This window comes from Gavia stellata, chromosome 3 (assembly GCF_030936135.1).
Source record: "Gavia stellata isolate bGavSte3 chromosome 3, bGavSte3.hap2, whole genome shotgun sequence".
Lineage (NCBI taxonomy): Eukaryota > Metazoa > Chordata > Aves > Gaviiformes > Gaviidae > Gavia > Gavia stellata.
This window is the reverse complement of record NC_082596.1, coordinates 25,625,634-25,648,100: the sequence shown is the minus strand read 5'-3', so window position 1 is coordinate 25,648,100 and position 22,467 is coordinate 25,625,634. Positions and strand designations below refer to the sequence as shown.

Here is a 22,467-nt window from a genome sequence, read left to right as displayed (position 1 = left end):
CCTCTTGAAACAAAGAGTATTTTTATTCCTTTTTTTTTTTTGTCTGTGAAACAAAGAGTATTTTTATTCCCATTTTACAAGTGGGAAATGAAGGCAATAAATGATTTAATATTGGGAGTATTTGCTAATTTGGGCATATATCCAGATGCTGATTTCTCTTTTTTCCCCCACATGTGTTTTTTTCCCGCTGTATCTGGCTTCCTATACTACTTTACTTTAAAAGCATTGACTTCAGCAGCAGCTGTAATGCTCAGTACTTCTGCAAGTCAGATCCAAAGGTCTCAACAGAAGCACCAGAAAATGAGAAATATGTAAATAATGGCCAAATGTGAAAAAATGCTGAAGGAACTTGTTAAAGAACTTGTCCATTACCTTTTAGCAATCCTGTGATGTCAGATGTGGAATCGCTCACTCCAGTTAGCTCTGCATGCAGCAGTGGTAAGGAGCCTCTGGAAGGGAAAGAATTGCTTTAAATACTCATGAAATGTTCTGCAGCTTTCTGAGAGGAAAGAAGTCACTCCATATCACACTGTGAATGTCAGAGAAACTTTGTGATTATTTTTGTTTTATTTTTTTCCCCTTTTTTATCCCCACAAGGCATAGCTATTCCTAAATGGAAGACACTGAAGCCTTACATCTAGCGGTGCATATTTTTCTTCTTCTTTGCATAATTAGTGTAATTTTTTCTTAGTTCTCTTTCATCTGCAGGTAGTGGTTGAAATCTTGAGTGTACTGAGAACAAATAAATGTGCATTTTTTTTGTGGTCTTATTGTCTTATTTTTCCTGAAGTCTCTCATATTAGTGCTCTTCAAAATAAATCTCCAGTCTGATGCTGAAATAGTTGAAGTAGTGAATTTTCATTTCATTACTTGTCGCAGGGGAAAAAAATGCCCTTCTTATGAACTGTTCACTTACTGGCTTTTCATTGCTTTTTTTCCTGATAAAGCAGTGAAGTGTGGTATCAGAGGATTTACTACTGTAATGTCAAAGCATGGCAATGACCTAAATAGAGCTGGCACAGAATAGCTTTCCTGACATATGGAACGGTGACAGTCAGATATTCTGATTAGTGTAAAAACACTTGATGTATTTTATCAAAAGGTTTATTTAAAAATAGTAAATATATCCTTTTTGAGAGTCTGCTGGGGATGGTAGTGAAAGTATTCTTTTTAATAATGATATAATAATGATAATAACTTACGGAGCTAAGTTGTTAACACAGTGTTTTTATTTTTCTTTTCACAGCCCACATACTGGGTGGCAGAATTACCAGCCTGATGTGCCTCAGATTCCCACTGCTTGCATCTCTGTGGAAGATGCTGAAATGATGTCACGGATGTCTTTCCGGGGCACTAAGATCGTTGTGCACCTGAAGATGGGGGCTAAGACCTATCCAGACTCTCCTTCCTTTAACACTGTGGCAGAGATAGTTGGAAGCAAGTACCCAGAGCAGGTGAGTGAGAACATACAAAACCAAACTTATTTTGTTCTTTAAAAATATGAAAAAACAAAACCAAACAACATCCCTTCCTAAGAAATCCTTCAAATGAGTAACTCTTAGTCACCTACTCTTCCACATTTCAGACATCTCAGCTTTTCATTCTTTTTCAGGTAGCAGGTTTGAAACCACCAGGCTCAGTTCTAACGTACTAGGATATAGTTCAGAAAACTGTAAGACTTACTGTGTTCTAAGAACAGGAAATTCAACTAAACTGTACACAATTTAGCCTACTCTTTTTTGTTTCCCTGGCTTAAAGCTCACTTTAAACAGTACCATCTGCATAGACTTACAAAGAAGCATGTATGTGAGAAGAAGTGAAATCCTATCACTGTAACGAGTACAGTTATTGTTTTAAATAACAAGTAGTAAGTTAAGGTTGCCGTAATGATTTGTGCTTGGAGTTTGCTTATTGTTCTGTTAATAATCTTCAAGCGGTTTCTTGATCAGACAAATAAACGAGGTTCTGTTGTCCGGAAATAAAATTGCTTTAGCTGAGTTTTTCCTCAAATGTAAAAGTGAATGCAGGATGTCTGTTTAACTTTTTTGAAGCTGTTTTTTCTTATGCAAATCATTGCTGCATTTAGCAGCAGTTGTATGTGTGTTAGTTTGGAGGAATAAACTATCTGCACTCAAAAGTATCTGCAGATTCTGTTTGAACACTAGTTAATCCTAAATTGTTGATTTCCATTTTAAGACTTTTCTTCTTGCTTTCTCTTTTCTTCCAACTTATTAGCCAAAAATCGTACAAACTAAATTCCTGATGCTGAAGGATTTGTACCTCGTATGAGGTCTTCTGTGTCAGCTTACAACATGGAATGATTTTTCTGTCAGTATGGTTTGTTGTGAAAATGCTGATGCAACCTCAATTACAGCAGCACTAGAAATTGCTGCTAAAGTATGTTTACTGAGCCAAGATTCTTTTTTAAACATTGTAGTTTTCTAACTTCAGTGGAAAATAAGAATTACTATCTTTGCCCTTTAAACCAGGCATAGTTCTTACAAGATTTTATCTTTTCTGAGATGGTAGTTCTGCAGCTCTGGCTTGTGATGTTTAGAGAGTCTCAGTGTTAGCATGAATGTGGGGTTTCAGAAGCTTGATCAGTGGGCAGGGAAAAAGTAACCACCATCGTGGTTGATCGGTTTACATACTGAGTTAAAGACAATGCCCCAACTTCTAAATTAGGGTACAGCTACTTTAATTTTATGTCATCCGAATTTTTAGCAGTGCTTCTAACCAACTAATAGGCTGTCTTTCCTGAATTATGTTTGGTATATTTCAAAATTACGTCATTTCAATTCCGATTATAAAGTGTCCAAGTTTAACCTTCAAAGATGTATTAAGATGGTTGCATGTACTTGATTTTCTCTTTGCTGCCCTGCTCTGTTTCTTTAAGTAATGAAATGGCTTGGGATCTCTTCACTTCTTCCCCTGAGAAGCTCAGTTTTTTGAAACACCGGGTAAAGACTTATTTACAAGCCCCCTGCTGATGTTAATGGGAGTGGTAGTGGACACACTTTGAAAATGTAACCAAGAAACGGAAAAATAAAACAAGTGAATGTTTAGGTTTTTTAGTACTCGGTTCCTCTTGGAGCCTTAACGGGTGCTTCACCATGCTCATTTCACTGTGTTGCTCCGGTAAAAATGGGAACCATCTAGCTATTTAGGCAATAAAATACATTGCAGACCCAAACTCTTACAATGCCTTTTATGCCAAAGTGTTTCAAAATGCATTACAAATCCAGGGGACTAGAAAGGTGCCATTTCCATGGGCCAAAATTTCAATTTAAGTTTTGAATTGAAACAAAAGCAAATCTGGATCTCTGAACTCTGGGTGAGAAATCAGCAGCGGGTGGTATCGCTCTTACAAAGGTCTGAAGCAAAACAGTTTGAAATTAGGCTGAAGCCTGTGAAACATAACTGGTCACAGGTATTGCAGCAAATTTAACTTAAAAAACCCTGGAACTTAATTGAAAATGAGCATCACTGTAGGAAACCGAAGAGGTCTGGTGAGAAGTGATACAGTTCTAGATGTAACTGCATGTTAGGCATGTTTGTGTTCATCTATGTATTGACCAGAATTTAATATACTGCTTGATTTATAAATGATTCATTGATTCCTCCTATGAGATTTTAGCACATTTATTAATATAATCACCAAGAACCAAAATCGTATTTGTTTGAAAATTTTATCTGTTACAAGCCATACTGAATATTATTACTAAAATCCTTGAAAGGGGAAAATGATTTATTGGTTTTTCTTACTTTTTTTTTTCTTTATTTGACCACTTTTGCAGCCTGTCCAGTTCAGTTCCTCCTTTTCAAGTAATTTTTCCAACTGTTTTGTGTGGATTCTGCATATAGCAATGGAGGGAAAAAAAAGAAAAACCAGAAAAATGTTAAGGAAAACAGGAAAAAAAAGTAGTTTAAATACTTCTTACGTATTTTCCTGAAAGTTTGCTTTATTTTAGACTTAGTGTTCTTAAAGTCTTGTAATATGTGCTTTGTTTTGTTGTTGCAAGAAATGTTTGCTATCACCACGATTGATACTCAGAATTGCAAACCTTTGTTTAGGCACCTGTGCTTATCTTTAACACATGTACATTTCTGAACAACTTAAAGGAATAAAAGAAATATAATTACTGCTTTGTGAAGCATCAAGCTCTCAGGAATGCATGCATCTTCAGAAGCAATAATGTGACATGGGTGCAGATATCCTGTTGCTTTTTGAGGCAGCTCTGCACCCCAGGCACACGGGTACTTTTGAAAAGTTAACCCACTGATACTTCAGGTTTCTCTTCTGCTTTATCCTTTCTGTTTGGCCAGGCAGTAGCCATAAGCAAATGCTTTAGCATCAATTGCTCCAACTAAGAAAAACGTACTTTGAAACCTACTTTAAGTTGCAACTTTGCACTACCAAGTTTTCAGGTGGTGTAGAAAGCATCTGAACAGAAAAAGGAAATGGATTTTGTTATGCTGTCAGTAAAGTTCAGTGTCTCACCAATGTCTCTGTTCTGTTTATCTTTGTATTATCCCTTCTAAGTCAGGGAAGGGCTGTCTCCCTAGACAGGACCCTTGCTGATGTCAGAGTGGGCGTGATTGTGCATGTTCTGCGCAGAGACATCCACCATCCTCGCTGTCAGTCCCGAGGTCCTTGTTTAGTGCCTGCTGAGGCCTGAAACCCCGTAAGTGCCCAAAGGAGGTGAGCCTATGCCCATAAGATAATGAGTTCAAGATCAAGCTTTTCTCCATATAAACATATTGGAAGCAGTGGGACCAAACATGCTATGACTTGATGCCCTGGCAGCCTTTCTGAGCTTGGGATCTCATTCTTATGGTGCTTAGGACATCAGCGGAAGTGGAAAACTTGTGGGTTGTGGGACTTAACATATTTAAGCCTGTATGACTGCTGACAGTTGAGCCAAAGAGTTTGTGAAATGAGAAAGGTATGGTAGCAGAACCTGTGGAGGTCCAGGCTGTTGCAGGTTAGAGACATTTGCAGTCCGTCCCTGACTTTTATCTTGGAGAAGGAGTTTTTGAAGCACACTGTTGAACCTGAGACCATGCTGTTAGCATCCTTTTGTACTGTATTGTGTATTGGTGAGATGTTTTATTTAGACTATGTAAGTTGACCCTGGAGACTGACTGACTGAGAAATTCACAAGTTCACTAATGTGGTTTTCATTTGAAATTCATGCAGAGCTGGCAGTAAAACATGTTTGTCTTCTCATTTTAATACAGATATAACATAATTGGTCTTGAAGTGCAGAAGCAACCGTTCCCATCTCTGGGGAAACGCTGTAAATAGTGGCTGTTTCTTGATAGTCTGGCTTCAATGTACCTACTGTGCCAAACGTGGAACCACAAAATACTTGATTAACTGAAAAAGTATCAAAGTGGATAAAGATATAGCTCTTCTATAATCCTGATTTTCAGTGTCTTTCTGTACTTCATATTTCTCAGTGTACAGTGCTGTTTTACTTATCTTACAGTTACTGATTGATGGGAAAACTGTTTCCTAAGTGCCCTACAAAGTACATAAATTTAATGGTTGCTCTGTGATTCTGTGATCTAGCATAAATACTGTAGAGCACAAACGGAGGGGCTCTTAAGTGGCTTTTTTGGAATCCTGAACAGCTGTTCCAGGAATTCACTCTACACTGCTTTTTTGCCTCCTGTTTTTGAGTGCCATATCTACAAAATGTACCATTTGAAAAGTGACTCTATTTTGAACACCACAGGCATAAAAGACCATTGAAGAATGTACTGTAACTCTGAGCCAAGTTTATATAGCACTTTGAAAGTAGGAGTCCTAGGAAGCGCCTGAGAAACAGAGATGCTAAGGTAATAAATAGATTGTGAAGTTCTTTACCAATCCGTGATTGATGTAACAGAACCTGTTCTACAAAGGAAAGAGCAGTTTATTTACTTTTTCATTCTTCTTCCTTTTCCTATTTCAAAAATCAGCCCTCTCTCGGAATTTGTGATACTGGGCAAAGCTCCAGGGAATAAGAGAACATGAAAATTGTCCAGGCTTCTGAGCCTGTTAGGCATTCATGCACGTAAGTGGGGTAATAATTTGTAGACCAAAAAAAAAAAAACCCCAACCCCAGGAAGAAAAAAAAAAAAAAGGAAAAAAAAAAAAGACTTCTCTGAAGATGTGAAATACTCAGTATAATGTTGTTTTATGGCCTGGCATCGGTTCTACATATGTTAACAAAATGTCTATCCATTAGCCCTTTGATGTGGCTTCCAGATATCCCTATGCTCAAACTAAATCATGCATACAATAGAGCTTTGAGTAGAAATGTTTTAAGAGCCTGGTGCCATCATGTTATGGCTCCATTATCACATTTTCTCCATGTGGATTGTTTTGCTCTTCATTCCAAAATGTTGAAGGGTTTGTAAGTGCACTTCTGTGAGCCTCTCTCCTGTGACTGTAAGCTGATGCCTGTCACTGCTAGAATTTAAGAGAATTTAAAAGAATTTAAGAGGTGATTATGGAGATTGGGTTTTGAGAGTGCCAGCCCATTATTTCAGGATAGCGAACTGATGAAAAGAAGAAGAAGAAGAAGAAAGAGAAATGGCGAAAAAGAAACAAGAGAAAGGGTGAAGAAGGAACATTGGCATTGTTAGGAAATATTTCCTTTTCTTTGAAGTTTTTGTATCAATATTTGCTGAAAGAAGTTGCTCTGTGTATGTGTGTGTGTTTGTTTTATTAGTAACAGGACTTTGTACTATTAATTGAGGGGGTTGTTTTTATAGTGTGCCTTGTGGGAGTGGCAATATTGCTGTCATTTGTTCTTAAACAGAAGTCTTGTCATGATGAAAACAGTCAAATCAATATGAAACGGATACAGGGGAAAATTTTTCTTTGTAATGACCATTTTAATTTTTTTTTTTAACTGCCAGAAGGCCTACCAAATTTTCAGTCTAAAGTGCATGCTAAATTTTGTGGTGTAGAGATTGGCAAATCTTTTAAAACTTGAATTGCCCATTTAAAACTGTATTAGGTTTGCGTGGCAAAGTTTTGGTAGCAGGGGGGCTGCAGGGGTGACTTCTGTGAGAAACTGCTAGAAGCTTCCCCTGTGTCTGATAGAGCCAATGCCAGCTGACTGACTGAAAGCATTTAATTCTGCTGGGGAGAACTTGGCAATAGTTTGCCTTCTGACTCCGAATGACCAATATGTCCTGAAGTGGGCACGTTTTTTGGAAACCTCGGTATCTGGGTATGCTTAATTGTACAAATCATCTTAAGTGATTTATACATACGTGGTTGATGTCATTAAGGGGCAACAGGTAAAACACATTGTACTACTTAAAGTGTGTGCCTGAAATATTGGTGGAACAAGTGAGTGTGTATATGTGGAAGAAAGATTCAAAACAGCTTACATCTTTTTTAAAGATGATTTTCCTGATGTAATTTTGCTGGGATGCATCAGGTCAGGTTCACCAGTGTAATGTGACCTTTGTAATGCTCAGATGTTTTCAAAATGACTAGACCACATCTATAAATGGGCAGCTGAGATTGGGGGAGAGGGCCAGGATGGTAGATCTTGGAGATGCTGACCTTGGAGACACCTGAACTTGCTGGGTCTCTCTGCTTGGTGATGCCAGAGCAGAACCAAGGGATGTGCTCCACTGGGTGCAAGCAAGCCAGCAGCTCTTTACCAGGATCTTCCTCTTGCCAGCTGAGGCACAGTAGCCGTCACTGCATATGAGCTATTGTAATATGAAGGAAAAATGTATTAGCTTTAGTTGCCATCGACAACTACTCTCTACAGGGAGCAGGACCTCCTTAGAGTGTGCTAACTCAACTCGCTGGCATGCAACTGGAGATATCCTAGGTTACTGCAGCACCAGAGTGACAGTGACAAGGGATGAGGACATCTAGGTGGCCTTCCTCACTAGAATCAAGTGGAGTTTCGAGGAATTGAGTGCTGCTGTCACCCTGCTATACATGTTCCATTTGGATTCTCTTGATGTAAGCTCAGACAGCGTACTTTCTGCCTTTCACCCGAGCCTGGGCATACCAGCCTATACACGTCAGCTGGCTGCCTACCCCAGCCTCTTTCTCTTTTTGAATGCAGCCTGGTGTCAGCCCAAAGCTACTTGCTAGACCTTTGCTCTGTGCACTACTCTTTGGAACATTTGGTTGGATTTTAACTTCTCTGCTTCTTAAACTGCAACCAACTAAATTGTGAGACTAGAAGTTAAAAACGAACATTTAGGGTGCTTGTTCTACTGGCTAGCAAATTTATCTGAGCACACAGTTTTGTAGTCCTTTTGATGATGTGAGTATAAGCAGATACATTGTAATATTTTTTCTCCCCCCCCATTCCTTTGTCTCTACTCCCACACAGCAGTTTAAAGAATTACTGTGGGATTTTATTTCAGTAATAATTTACAAATACACATGGGGTTTACAGAATCGTTGTGAAAGCTTTTTTTTCCTCCGCATTGAAAAAGTTACCTTCTAAAATTACACTGCATCCTTCTTGCATTCTGATACACAAGAGTATCTAAGGGGTAGTCCTGGGTTTGGCAGATGTGATACTTGCCTGAGGCATGAAGTAAGAAACCAAAATATTGAGGAGGAATGAGGAAAGAAACTATATCGTACTTTTCATTATGAGTAAGTAGGTGCCAGAAACGCTAGTACCAAGTGTCAAGGATTAATTTAAAAACAACTACTCACTACAGAAGTAGTCAAATAGCTGTAGTTGTATGTTTGTATTTGTTAGGTGCAGACTGTATGATTGACCTTGTACAGCAGAAGGAGGACTACCAAGATAGTTCTTGTCCTAGTGAGTCTGCAGTCCAGGACATGAGTGCAGTGCTAAACAAATATGTATTTTCCATGCAAGTCTAATGAAAAACTGCATGTCTAAGAGTGTGTGGGTTGGATGTAGAGGGCTGTTTGACACAGATTCAGAGGTTCTCACACATGGGATCAATGTGGAGGAACCCCTGACAGTGAGATTGTAGATGGTGGACAGAGCTAACAAAGGAGTGGAGAGGAAATGCTAATAGCAGTGAAATCTAAAATGTTCAGGCTGAGGTGAAAGGGGGAAGAACTTGGTCTCCTCAATCGCACTGAAATACTGACAGCAGAGGTGTTATGCTAAGAAATGTGTGGTTGCAGCAGCTGGAGAGATGATTACTCAAGGATGTAGCAGAGTATCTAGCAGACTTTGTAGTTTTGGTGGGCAGAGAGACACTGTTCTTGAGAAACACTGAACCAGATGCAAAATTGTGGGTAGACTTGTTAGTGTTCCACGCATCACATTGCTGCTTTGTGAAAACAGGGGGTCGGGAGAGATGGTGCAAATGATAAGCTGACCACAGTTGGCATGGTCTTTAACAGAATTAGACTTAAGACCTTGGTTTGCTTCGATAGTATGTGCTTCAAACGTTGATAATCATTCATTCTTGGGTTTTTTTATACCATTGTTATATAGTTTTTTTACACATTTTCATCAGCCTGGAAGGAGTCCCCTAGGCTTCTGAGACCTTAAAGGACTTGCACTTTGCCACTGTAGCTTTATTGTAAATGTAGTCACAATGATGCAAAAGTATTTATTATGGTTTGGCAAAGCAAAATACACTATAAAGCACATTATACCAGTAAAATTTGTCCAAAATGATTGTTAATAAAGTATTAAAGATCTTGTGAGGCTGGCAGGCATAAATCTTAATTAAATCAAAGAATGAGTTTTGTTCATAGAGTTTCTCAAGTATTATCAGTACTTATACCAACAATATATCTTGATATAATATGTAAGTTGTCTAGAATTTCACTGTGCACAAATATAATTCTAATTCATTGTAACAGGTACCTGGAAATTTTGGACAAATTCCTGATTTACATGGCTGACTTTTCAATAGTACTTGTCAGAAAAGTAAACTGGTTTATGTGTTTAGGACTGAGATCCCATTTCTTCTTTATTGAAGTTGCAAAGAAATAAAAGGGCACGTTATAGGGTCTTTGACAGAAAATTTATTTTGTGCTGCAGGTTCTGTAGGTTTGCTTCTTTATACATGCTGAAAAGTGTGTTTCTCACAGTCTGCATTTGTTTTTCCCGCTAGTTTTTATTCTGTCATTTATTCCATAGACTGGTTTCCAAATTTGAACAAAAATAAACTAAAATGCATATTCTTCTAGTAGTTACACATTCCCTTGACATCTGATTTCTATCACAGTGTTTGAATTTACAACCATCACTGTGAAATATTAGTCTCCAGAACACTGTACAGTGTCCTGGTATAAATTACTCAGAAAAAACTCTCTATGTCCCATTTCATCTAATCATATATACATTATCATATACAGGGTGGAGGATGGAATAATACCATGATGTAAGATGAAATAGTCTGTAAACCATACTGCTTTAGAAATTGCACCAATTCAGTGCATATAAGCAAATAGAAGTAGGATTTTCCTTGTATTTTAAATATTTCAACTCAGCAGGGAAGAATACTAATGCTATCTTAGTACTTCTGTATCACTTAAAATTCTGAGCTTCATTTTTTAATTGTGTGCCTGGTGTAATGATCATTGTGCTTGGTTTCTGCTTTCAGTGATGTTAACTGGACAAAGATTTTTCTCATCCTCTCCATGTGCCCAGTTTAATGTGCTGCTTGTGGGAGAAGGTATTTCATGAAAAAATATTCCTCCACTGTAATGGAATTCGTTGTTGTAAACACACATACACTTTCCCTCTCTCTCCCTCTCTCTCCCTCTCTCTCTCTCTCTCTGTATATATCTATCTATCTGATAGTTTTAGGACACCTTCTTCTGTGGCATGCTGCTTGGCAGAGTAGAGCATATTCTGCCATTCCAAATGGGAAATGTCTGTCATCCAGCTTCTTGCCAGGAGAACAATTACTGAGCTCTAAAATGTGATGTCCTCCCTCCTCTTCTTTCCCGTTTCAAATAATCAGGAAGAGGACCTGAAATCACATTATTCTTTGTTAAAGGAAAAACAGTATCTTGAACTGTTGACAAGTATGTTCCTCTCTGTCTTATCTTACAAGCAGATACTACAGCTTGTGGTCTGTTCTGCTTGTATGGTTTTGTTTCTTGGCATTGTAAACCTGAAGTCAGAAATGTCTTGGATATATGTTCTCCACTTCTGCCTGAAGTCCACTGACCTCAGTTTATATGCTAAAATGCTCCAGGGATCTGTTCATTTAGCTGGAATTAATGTTTGGATGATACTTTATTTGACTGTCTCTTAACACGTTCTGCAAGTTGTTCTGCAAGTCTTTCTGGAAGACTGCAGCTGTTATACTGTGCATATAAATAGGCTATAGTTAATAAGCCTATTTATAGCAAGACCAAGTTTGATGATTTTTTTCTTATTCATTAGAGTTTCCAACCTTCAAACAAGTTCGACAAAATAATTGGATTGCACCCTCACCCACTAAGTATGGTACATTTACTTTTTCATTTATTAATTTGGTAGTTTAATTTAAAATTGCCTAGACAAATTTAAATGCTGAGTTTCAGGAAAGAGATACAGCTAAGTATAAAGAAATATAAGTAAGCTGGCTTTAATAGATTGGTTAAATTTCAACAAAATTGGTAAGGGTAATATTCTAGGTTATATGAAAATATATAAGCTTTATATTCTTTTATCTGTGGACTTTGTTACGCACAGAATTTCCTGCTAGAGATCAATGTAACAGCCCACCCTGTCCCTGCAAAATACCCAGCAAGCCTTTCAGAATGCTTATTTGTTGCATGAAGTCAGCAATGGCTAACACTCAAATGACTTCCATTTTCATGTATCTTTAATAGGTTTTTATGTGAATTAAGTAGTAGTCAGGGGATGTTCTTGGTTGCACTTCAGTGTGACCTTCTGAATCTGGTGGTGACTGGACTGGTGTGAGGGAATGAAGAATGTGATTGCAAGTGTTGCCAAGGTCGCAAAGATAAAGTACTAAATACTCGGGAGGAGAGAAGAGCGGTTTAGAATAATCTTGGCAAATTCATGGGAATTATCAATACTTATCAGGATGAAATGCGATCTGCTTTTCTTTAGGAAGCAGAAATTGAATACACAGTGTGCCCCTGGCAGAGTGGCTCATACAGGGTCCTTGTCATATTCTCTGAAAACAGTTGTTAGGGTACTTAGGACTTCGCAAGCGTGGTACAAGTTGTGGCATAAAAGTAATGAGACGACATCCAGCTTTTCCTTTGAAAAGCTGTCCTGACATGCAAGCAAGCATGTTTTAGACAGATCCACGAGTTGGGGGGTTGAAGGGTCACACCTGAAGAACACGTTTGTACAGAGGTGAGTGGAGGCATCTAGACAATCTTTTGTGATTGCAAAAAGCTCAGGCTGCTGAGAAAGCATCTGATTGATTGGCATGCTGTAATTGCTGCAGTTTGTTTCAAAAGCCTCTGCACTAAAGAGATGGCTTTGTTTATCTAATTATGTAGCACATTTAAAGCTATTTTAGTGACCTTTCAGCATAGAGTTCTGCAATATCATAAAGCATGAATGTTAGCTATTTAAGATCCACCCAATAATATGTAGATGGGAAAATACATAATTTGCATGTCTGTCAAACTGAATCACCTTCTACTAAATTCAATTTTGTTAAAGGATAAAGAAATCCAAGTTTGGGTTGAAAACACAAAGAAATTTCAGTTTTGTTTTCTAGTGGGAAACTTCTCCCTAATTGGGAAAGGTTGTGTATGTTTAAAGAAAAAACAACAAAAAATTCCAACGAAACCTTTCCCTGCTTAACTGAGAATCACTTAATGCATTTAATTAAGATGATCTTTGAAAGCTACTAAGAAGTTGAAGAAAATGCAGCTAGCTTGCAGTAATTTTATCTGTTTAAATCTAGTGGCATTGAAACTGTTTAAATTGCTGTAAATACAGTTTTAGTGATTTGAAAAAATCTTCTTTGTCTATAATTGCATTTTCATTTGAATGTGTGTCTTCTAGGAATAGATAAGGTTTCTTCTCTCAGGGTGGTGCAAAAAGATACAAGCATATTTTCAATAACTTGATTTTGCTTCTTTGAGCACTTTAAAATTTCTTGTTGAATCTTTGAAGCAGAGAACTGATCTTTTTTTTTCTGTTTCCTTATCTGAAACTACATATTTAATTGTAATGTTGATCATAATTGCTAATACCAATTTAAAACTGGCATGTTGAACCAAGCAGAACCAGTGATCAAGGGATTATCCGCACTGTGTTGAATAAATACAGTGTGTTGCTCTATGGATGCAACACTGACCTGGGATATGAGTGTAGTGACAGAAGGTAATGTGGTGTCTTACCCACCATGTAACTCAAAACATCCAACTCTTGTGGTGTAGAATAAGAGACATCTTTGTCCCCTTCTTCCTTGGTGAACCAGCTGCAGTTATAAACTCTATCAGATGATAATCCACAGAAATGATTTACCTGAAACAATTATCATAATGCTGTGCAATTCCTCTAAAGCTGACCTACTGAATTAGTAATTAAGAAACTTTAGTTTATCTAAGGTTCTCTAGACAGTCCTGTGAAGAGCTTCTATTTTTGCAGAGCTCTCTTCATTTTCTCTGTGGTCTCTCAGGTTTAATCAAGCCTTTGCCTCTAGAAGAAAATAAAATGATTTTCTGGTACAGGTTTAACAACCATGCGTCTTCAGCAATTTTGTTCTGCAGGTGAAATTGGAGTTGGCTGGTTGTGTGTATCAGTACATAAGATCAATATTTTAAAAAGTGATAAATCTAAAATGTTTATCACAGTCATCTTTGAACCTTGGAAAAGGGATCTGAAAGTAACTAGCCTTTTTTCAGAGTTTTTTACACTCTTTGTTTTAATGCTTTTTGAAAAGAATAAAAGTGAAGGAAAAATGGTAGCATAGATAGCAAAATTGTCTCAAACTGTGAGCCAAGGAATGAAATAATTCTGCATCACTTTTTCACATGCATAAGAAATGGCACAAAAATATTTAATTGTGATGAATAAAAACACTCTGTAGGTAACCTATCACAAATTTACAAAAACAAAGCAAATGTGAATTCAGGATACCATGATGTGACCTTCTGTTTCAGTCTTGGACCTGCAGGTACAATCTTCACCACTGGAACACAACCAGTGTAATGCACTGCAGGTAATGCACTACAGTGCTAAGTTTGCATTCGTGGGGATGCCAAATTTTTAGCTCCCTTCCCCTCACATCCCATCATCATAAACCAGCAGCCTTCCCCCAAACATAATCCCCACCATCTGGCTTACTGCAGTCCCTTTTTGAAGTGGTGTGGATAGTCTTTCCTCCTTCTCCCATTTGTTTGAAATTAAGTGCAGGAAGAATTGTTTAGCTGTGTGCTACAGCCGGATTCTCGCACTGTGGCCTGCAGAGTACCAAATGATGGAAACCTTTTTGGTGGTTGACAAAATGAGTCAGCTGGTGGGCAGGCTGCAGTTTTGGGAAGGGGAAGGAAGTGCCGTGCAGGTCTCGAGCCCGTGACCTCTGTGGCTTTTTGGCTCAGCCATGAACGGGCTGTCATTTTGTGTGCTTTGAATGAAGAGCTGAATCGAAATACCCATTCTGGTTTTTGCTGTCAATCTTATTTATTTTTGTGATGCTTTAACTGTGTGCCTGCTCTGCTGTTCCCCTGCTGAGTACCTGCATATGTGGTGAACGCGCCTTCCCCAGCATTGCTGGTTTGGGCTGGGGAGTGCTGACTGTGCAAGGGCAAGTCCTGGGGAAAACTGAAGGCAGTCAGAGGTTGGGGGTTGCCACCAATTGTTTCTAAGGAGATTTTTCCTCTTTGGTTGACCACTTCATGTAATCCCTACAGTGCTAGCCATGTGAGGCATGTTTATTTCAATTACAAATTTGAAGGAATTGCTCTCTGAGTTCAAGGTGACCTACAGAGGGTTGCCTCTCCTACCCAGTATTGTTGTTTCATTTCTGATTTATGTGTTGAAAGGAAATGGGAGAGAGAAATATTCAGAGAGTAGTTCCTCCTTCAGGTATTTACTCATTAAAGCAACTCCAGAGAAACTGAATGTGCCAGCTGCTGTTCTGTCCTGAAATTCTCATTCCGAAGCAAAACCACAGGACTATTCAAAGGCTACTATAAGCTCGTCTGTCAGAATTTAACCTTCTAGAATTGGCATGGTCGGTGCCCAGGCCAGAAGATGAGCCACCTGTGTTGCAGGTGTGTTAATGGTTAAAAAAGAGACAACATTCATGTCTTCCTGAGTTCTCTGCTAAAATGCTTCGAGTCCTTCCTGAAGCAGTTCCCATGACTGGTGATGAAACTCCTATCATTCAGTTCTTTCTTCCTGTTTTTCAACAACCTCAGAAAATTGTGGGGTGAACTGTTAAGACAACATGGACTCAAGCACCAATAACATGTGGCTAAGTCTACATAATCTTTCTTCCTCACCACCTATTCCTGTAATAATAGGAGCAAGCACTGATCTTGTGCTTAGATGAGATCAGTTCATGAATGAAGAACAGCTAGATTAAGGTGATCTTGACAGAGGAGACTTCTGGTGGGACAAAAAGACATTCTGAAGAATCCGCAGACCTGGTACTTCTGTCTTCTACTGAAGATCTATACCCTATACTAATAAATGTGATTTAGTCGTATTTGAGGTATTGATCCTTCTCTACTGCTCTTCAATTTTATGGGCCTGTGCTATCTAAAAACACAGATGAAAACTGTAAACTCAGTAGGTATGCTCCTCTTGTACGATGGGCCACATTCTGACAAAGCTGTTGTAGGAGATGTTACTTCTCAAAGTTGAGCCAAGCCTGTAGAATTAAATTCCTCAGGAAATAAGGGTTTTCACTGATGTTCTGTTCCAGAGAAGGGCTGCTTCCTTTGACCTCACTTTCTCTGCAATAGAAATACAGCACCATGTACATCTGCAAACACTGTTCCTCCTGCAAAAATAAACCAAACTTTTTAGAAGACATTTCAATGCGTATTTTTCTCCCCTTGGAATAGGGGAAAGGACAAACAGTATATGGCAGATACTCATCCTGCAGAATGATGCACTACCAGTGGGTGTTCAACACCTGCTTGTTACAGAGATTCATAGACAGCCAGGGCTATTCTGATATTACAGCTATGAATAAATAATTTTTTATCTATATAGTTTTGAAAAAAAAAAACAGCTAAGGATGGATCTAGTATTAGCTTTTAGTCCCTTACTTTATGTCTTAAATGGCGGGGAAAGATCAGACTTTGGGAGTAGGGGGTTCTACCTGACTAAGGGGCACCAGTCGCATGAAAACCTGTACCAAAAATTTAGGGCCACCCCCCAGTAGATAGGCTGGTAGGGGAACTTGGGATAAGAAACAGGAAAATAGCATCTGATTGTAGTTTTCTCAATTTGTATCTGGGCTGCAGAAGCATTTGAGGAGATGTTGTCGTCTTCCTGCCAGTAGCATCTGGACTGATCAAGCACTTGGAAATAAAAAGCACTGGGGAGTAGTCTGGCATTTGTATTTCCCTGTGTAGAGAAATGTATGTCCATGGTGGTATATAGTCCAGAGCAGCCGTCCCTGTGAGGGTTCACACGTGAGACCCATCAAATAAAAGAGACCCAAGTTCCCAGTCCAAGCGTGCAAGTTCTGCTCTCGGATGAAGTCATTCCTTTGCCTGGGGATTCTCTTGGATTTCGTAGTCCTTGTGGATGCTCAAATATTCGTGATGCTAATAATCACTGGCTTAAACTTAGTTTGCCAAAAGATGCAGTAGGCCAGATCCATGACTCATGATGATCTGTATCTTTTTTCCTTCCTTTCTTTTGCTGGAAATTAAGCAGCTTTTCAAAGACTCAGCAAATACCGAATAGCAGCAGCCTGAGTGCTGAGCTCCCATCCTAGTGTTCTGCTGACTACAGTAGTTTCCTGCTGAATGCAGAATCAAGATCTGATGTTAGTAGCTTAATTCTAATGCTCTATGTGACTCCACTGTCCATTTTTAAATATACTCTTCAAAATCTCTACAGTTAGTTAGTCTGCCAGTGTACAGGTAGGAGACAAGTGCCAGGGAAATGAGTATAGATGATGAAGTGGATTCTCCCAAGGAAAAAAATCAGACTTCATACCCATTTATTAGAATTTTCACTTTCCCTTCTTCTTGTGTCCTCCTTGTCCCGGCCAAGCATGTCTGTGAGTGAATAAGGTTATTTTTTTACTTACAGTGTCAGGAAGAGGGCTAGGAGGAAGAGATTTCTATTATTGCATTCATAGCAATGTGTTGGTGCAACGATGAGGGGTATCTTAAGTACCAAGGAAAATGCATTTTAAATTTATTTTTATTAAAAAAAAATGCTGTATGTGCTGAATCCTCTTTTTGGTTGCTGAAAGTTTTGTGTTGCGCAGCCTGTCTTACATACTTCTGAGAAAAATCTTTGGCTGGAAATGCATGTTCCACACTGAAATAGGAATAGTTTTGTTCACTTAAACCTGCTCATTCCAAGTAGAGTTAGAAAACTTTGGGAGAAATTTTTGCTGTGTAAGATGCTTTGTTTCTGGGTGTGATGGCTCACAAATAATATATATCTGACATACTTGGGTATGGAGTTACATTGTTCTTGGCGATCTAATGAGGAAGATATTCAGTGAATGTTGTCAGAGCTGGGAATGGACCAGAGCATGTATTTATAAAACAATAGCTTAAGAACAACTCACTTTTCCTTGAAATTCTAATCTGGCTGGGTTTCTTAGTAGAGACTTTTATTTAAATTATAAAAAGTTATGTATACAAACTCCATTTTGCTTAAGGTCTATAAAGCTATTTATTCAAGAGGCTGTGTGGAGGACAAGGTGCAGTGACTAAATCCAACAGATTCATTTGCTGTTTGTTGGGGCATATTTTTTCTCCCTTACCTCTACCGCTGGTAACTCATGAAGTGTATTTTCTGCATTATTCTATACGAACTGAACATAATATTTAATTGTATAGAGACATCTTTTCAAACCTTTGACACTGTTTTTGGTTTATTGCTGTGTCTTATAAGGATGAAAAATACTGCAACTGAAAGTAGATTTGGTACTTTTGATTTACTGTCTTGTTCAAAAGCGTATGTGAAAGAGGTTCTCAGTGATGCTGCACTCAGGAACTGTAACTCTTCTAAAGATAAAAGAAATTGTTATAGTCCTTTCAGTAGCTAATTTCCAGGGAAAATTGCTCAAGGGAAAAAGAGTTTGTGACTTTTATTTAGTGCATTTTGTGCAGCAGTTACTAGGCTAGACAGAATGATTAATAAATTACTGTTTTAGTAACTTGGAACGAATCACTTTTTCTGTAACTGAATTACTAAAAAAATCATGCAACAACAATAAAACGTTTTTACAGCAAAATTAGATATTTTGAACGGTGCTTTCTGTACTTGACAGGTTAATGTACCCTTTTTTATGGAATAAATCATTTTACTGTGGCTTAGGAGGGGGAGACTTGGGATATCATACAGCATTTGAACATTGTGGAGCACTAGATTTATTAAGATGCCACAAGTGATTGTGCTGGAGAAATGTATCCCCTTCCCTATTTTTTGATGCAGTTTTACAACTGGAATTGCCTTATATGCTCTTGCCCCCCCTGCCATGCTGTGATAGCAAGTCTGCAGGATCAGCTCAGTGAAGTTAAACCTGCACTCTGTGAAGCTGATCAGTGAGGGGACCGAGGCCAAGGGGAGATGCTTCAGGACCCAGTTGCACCAGTATAGTTATACCCAGTCTGCTACAGTTTTAGTTCATAGAAGTCCATGGCACTGGCAGTGTCTCCATGAAGTTGGGAGAACTGAGGTAGATGCTCAGGAAGCAGCAGTTAAGTGACTCCACGAGAGAGATGTACTGTCTTAAACCTGGAGCATCAGACTGGTTTTAAAGAATCTTTTGATCCTTATTTGTTTTTCTTCCCTGAAATAAAGTGTAAAGTTTCCCCAACAAGGATATAGGTCAGGTGTTTCAAGGTTCCTACTAAGTGCCTAATCTAGAATGGTCCTTCTGCCTGTATTTTCCAGGCAGAACAACCAGAGGCATTCTGGATTTTAATTTCCTGACTTGGTTTGCGTCCTTTGTGCTGATCACGTTTCCTCTAAGCTTTCAGCACTCTCAGCTAAGTTCTTTTCTATGCACAAAAAACTTAACATTTGTACATGCTTCTTGTTTGAGGGGTTTTTGAGCACGTTTTTGTCAGTAGAAAGTGGACTTAATCATGAACTGTGCTTTTTGTGATACTTCGAGTGAGCGGAGTTCATACAGTTTACTTCTGTGTTCAGCAGTTCCGGCAGAGAAACTAAACAGCCGTATCTGTTTAGACTGCCTCCATTCTGCTGAGCCTTTGTAGCCCTGCCAAATTTCTCCACATCACTGAGCCTCCCTGTGAAAACCAGAGACCACTTCACTTTGTTCATGGGGCTGAAAGCCGCTCACAGTGTGGTGGGATTTGGGGAGTGAAATTCTCTCAAGAATGAATTACACTCAACCAGTTAGAGTCGTCAGAGGAGTAAATCAAAGAGATTATTTGTTTTGACTGGTGCCTGATTTGTTTTTGCCAATATTATACTCAGTCAGAAAATTTAAAAAAGCCCCTTAATTAAGTGTGATACTTTTAGAAGCAAAAAACCAGAAGAATCTGGCTTAGCTTTCACTGTGTCCTCCGTGCAGGAACTTTATCATCTGAACTGTATTGGATTCGATTATGTGTTGTAATGGACAACAATCATGCTTTAAAAATTGGGTGAGAGGAGTGCGGTTTGTATAATGATTAAGCAGAGGGCAAAAGAGTGTACCTATATCTAAAAATCTGATCATGGGAATTGTTCTGCTTATATAAATTGTTTATAAAGAATTAAAAACAAAGTGACAGATATGCAGATGACCATGATACGAAGTGAGCAAAGCAGAATGATTTTAGGGGAAAAAAACCTTCTTTTTTTTTTTTCAGCTTTCTGAGCATTTGAAAGGAACTGTCATGGAATATAACTTTAGAATTATTAGTAAATATCCTTAGAAATAACCAGTGAGGAAACTGCTTCTCATGCCAAGACTAGGTTGTGCTTGTAAAACTACTTAGGAGACTTAAGGAAAGAGAATAGGAATGAACTGTTGCTTTAAACATTTTTTAAGTATGTTAAAAATTGTGCTGAAATAGTCAGTGTTATCAGCTCAGGATTCTCATTGCTGAGCTACGAAAGTAATTAATTCTTTAATTATGAACTTAAGAAAGGTTCAATAGAACTAGTTAAAGAGGCTATATAACGGCAAGGGAAATTTATGAGGCACTGCCACTGCATAACCTTTGGTAAAGCGATTTCAGGAGATAAAACAGGTAGGTGTCTTTATCATTTTATCATTAATACTGGATCAGTTGCACATGCAGTGAACTTGTAAAGAAACATATCTAATCAATATTAATAAACAGCATTTTGACACTATTCAGTTAAATTATAGTGTTACTAGCTGCAAAATATTGATACTGTGAGTCCTGTAGGATTCAAAGTAGATTTAAACATTTAACATAGCTTTATTAGGTGGGATAAAATGTTTTTGAGAAGGCATTTGAAAATTTGGTATTTACCCAACAGCAGGGCTGAAGGAGGGGATGAGAAAAAAACCAGCAACTGTAAAGATGTGATGGATGCCACCTCTGAATCTAGACATAAGATATAACTGTATCTCTGTGAAATTACTGTTCATTCATTCAAAGTTGTGTCTTTTGGAAATTCAACTGTCAATGAATATTTTTTAGGTAATGCAAATTTTTATTGAAACAGACAATGTTTTGAACAGTGCTAGTAGATGAGGTTTAGAGCTGCATTATTTGCCTATTTGTTATGATAAATGTTTATAGTGTGATAGTTACAGTAGTTATTATTAACTACTTAAAGTTTTGTACCCATTGCTACTTTAAAATCGAGTGTGGGGAACAAAACTGCTTTGCATTTGCTGGGTCAGGCAGTTATACTCTTTATTTTTGAGAAAGAATTTTTTCTGAAAGGGGTACTGTTAACTTGGCCACTTTCAGTCTTATTAAAGGGGACAGAAATTAGCTGTATTTTAAGCAGTACCATGTAAGTGTTCCATCATGCTGAATGTTGGTGGCGACACCACCTGTGATCTCAACTGTTCTGTTGTTTCCTATGCTACACCAGCTGCAACTGTGTCACGGCACTGCCTGCTGGCTTTGTGTCATCCTTGCTGGTTTTTAGGTTCAGGTCACTGAGCATCTTGTAATAAGAACTGATAGTCTGAAGCTGAGTAGGTGTTCTAGAGGAATGAATGAAATGGGTTTATTGCTTTGGCTTTAGTCCATGTTGCTGAAAAGGTACCATCTGCGCTGGTAGAAGGATGGAATTTCGCAGGCACTGAAAACTCTGGGGTCAGGTATCGAAATCTTGCAACCCAGATACAGTTACCCACATGCAGTTACTCTTTGTGCGAATATTTGGTACTTGCTAAATTTATGGTCCAATAACAAGAAAATGGGGCTGAGTGGTGTTCTCATCTAGAACAAATAATACGATTGCCCTCCTAATTTTGCTATATTCAGATGGCTGTAGTTGTGTCCATAGTATCCCAGGTTTTCGGGACACTTAAACAGAATAACAGGGTACTTACTCTCTCAAAGATTTTACAGTTGAAACTAGGGATTAGAGAAGAGTTAAGTGGATGACACATAGGAAGCAATTAAAATACTGCTTTGTAAAATTTGGTAGTACAGACTTTGAAATAAAAGTTCCAGAAGTTCAGAGGAAGTACAGAAAGCTGTTTGACAGAAGTGGGGGAAGCTGAGGGATTAAACTCACTAAGAGGATTTTGAGGCATGGGGAGTGACATGGTTGGGCAGTAGAAAGAGAAATCCTTTTACTCTGTCATGTTTAACTGAAGAATTAGGAATGTCAGAGAAAAGGAGGTTACAAAGGGGTGGTGACGAAAAAGGAGAGAGGTGTGAATCACGGTATGCGCACAGGGAATTAAAACAAGAATGACTTCAGAGGACAGTGAGAGAGAAGAGACCCAAGTTTATAAAAACCTGACACAGAGAGAAATGAGAAATGGCAGACGATAAATTTGAGAGTCTCTTTAACTATTCAGCTCTTCTGAAACTGAAGTCTTTTCTCATAGCCAGCATTTCTTGCAGGCTCATGTAGGTCCTAGTGGTGTCTGCCAGCTGGCCTTCTCATGCTCTCACAAACTCTCCTTTTCAGATATTTTGTTCTTCATGGTTGCATCTAAGTTTAAATTCTCTATATGTAGTAATTTTTTCAGCCCTTTCTATGACTAATATTTTCAAGAACAGGTAATTCCTTTTAATCACTTTTTTCCCAGGTTAATACAGAGGTTTTCTGGAATAGAATTTCCTGGAGCTGCCACACCACCACATAATGCAGTTGCAAGGATTTGTTGCAATTTAGGTATCTTAGATGGGACTTCATCTGGAAGTCCATCTTTAGCTTTCAGTTTTCAGTCCTGCAAAGGAAT

General features: G+C 38.4%; 1 protein-coding gene across 1 annotated transcript in view; it reads left to right on the top strand.

The window, feature by feature from the left end:
• Positions 1 to 22,467, top strand: part of CPQ (carboxypeptidase Q) — a 168,159-nt gene that overhangs the window by 63,816 nt on the left and 81,876 nt on the right. The window contains exon 4 of the mRNA XM_059815589.1: positions 1,247 to 1,454. Coding sequence (XP_059671572.1) covers positions 1,247 to 1,454 — 208 coding nt within the window. The remainder of the gene's footprint in view (positions 1 to 1,246; positions 1,455 to 22,467) is intronic.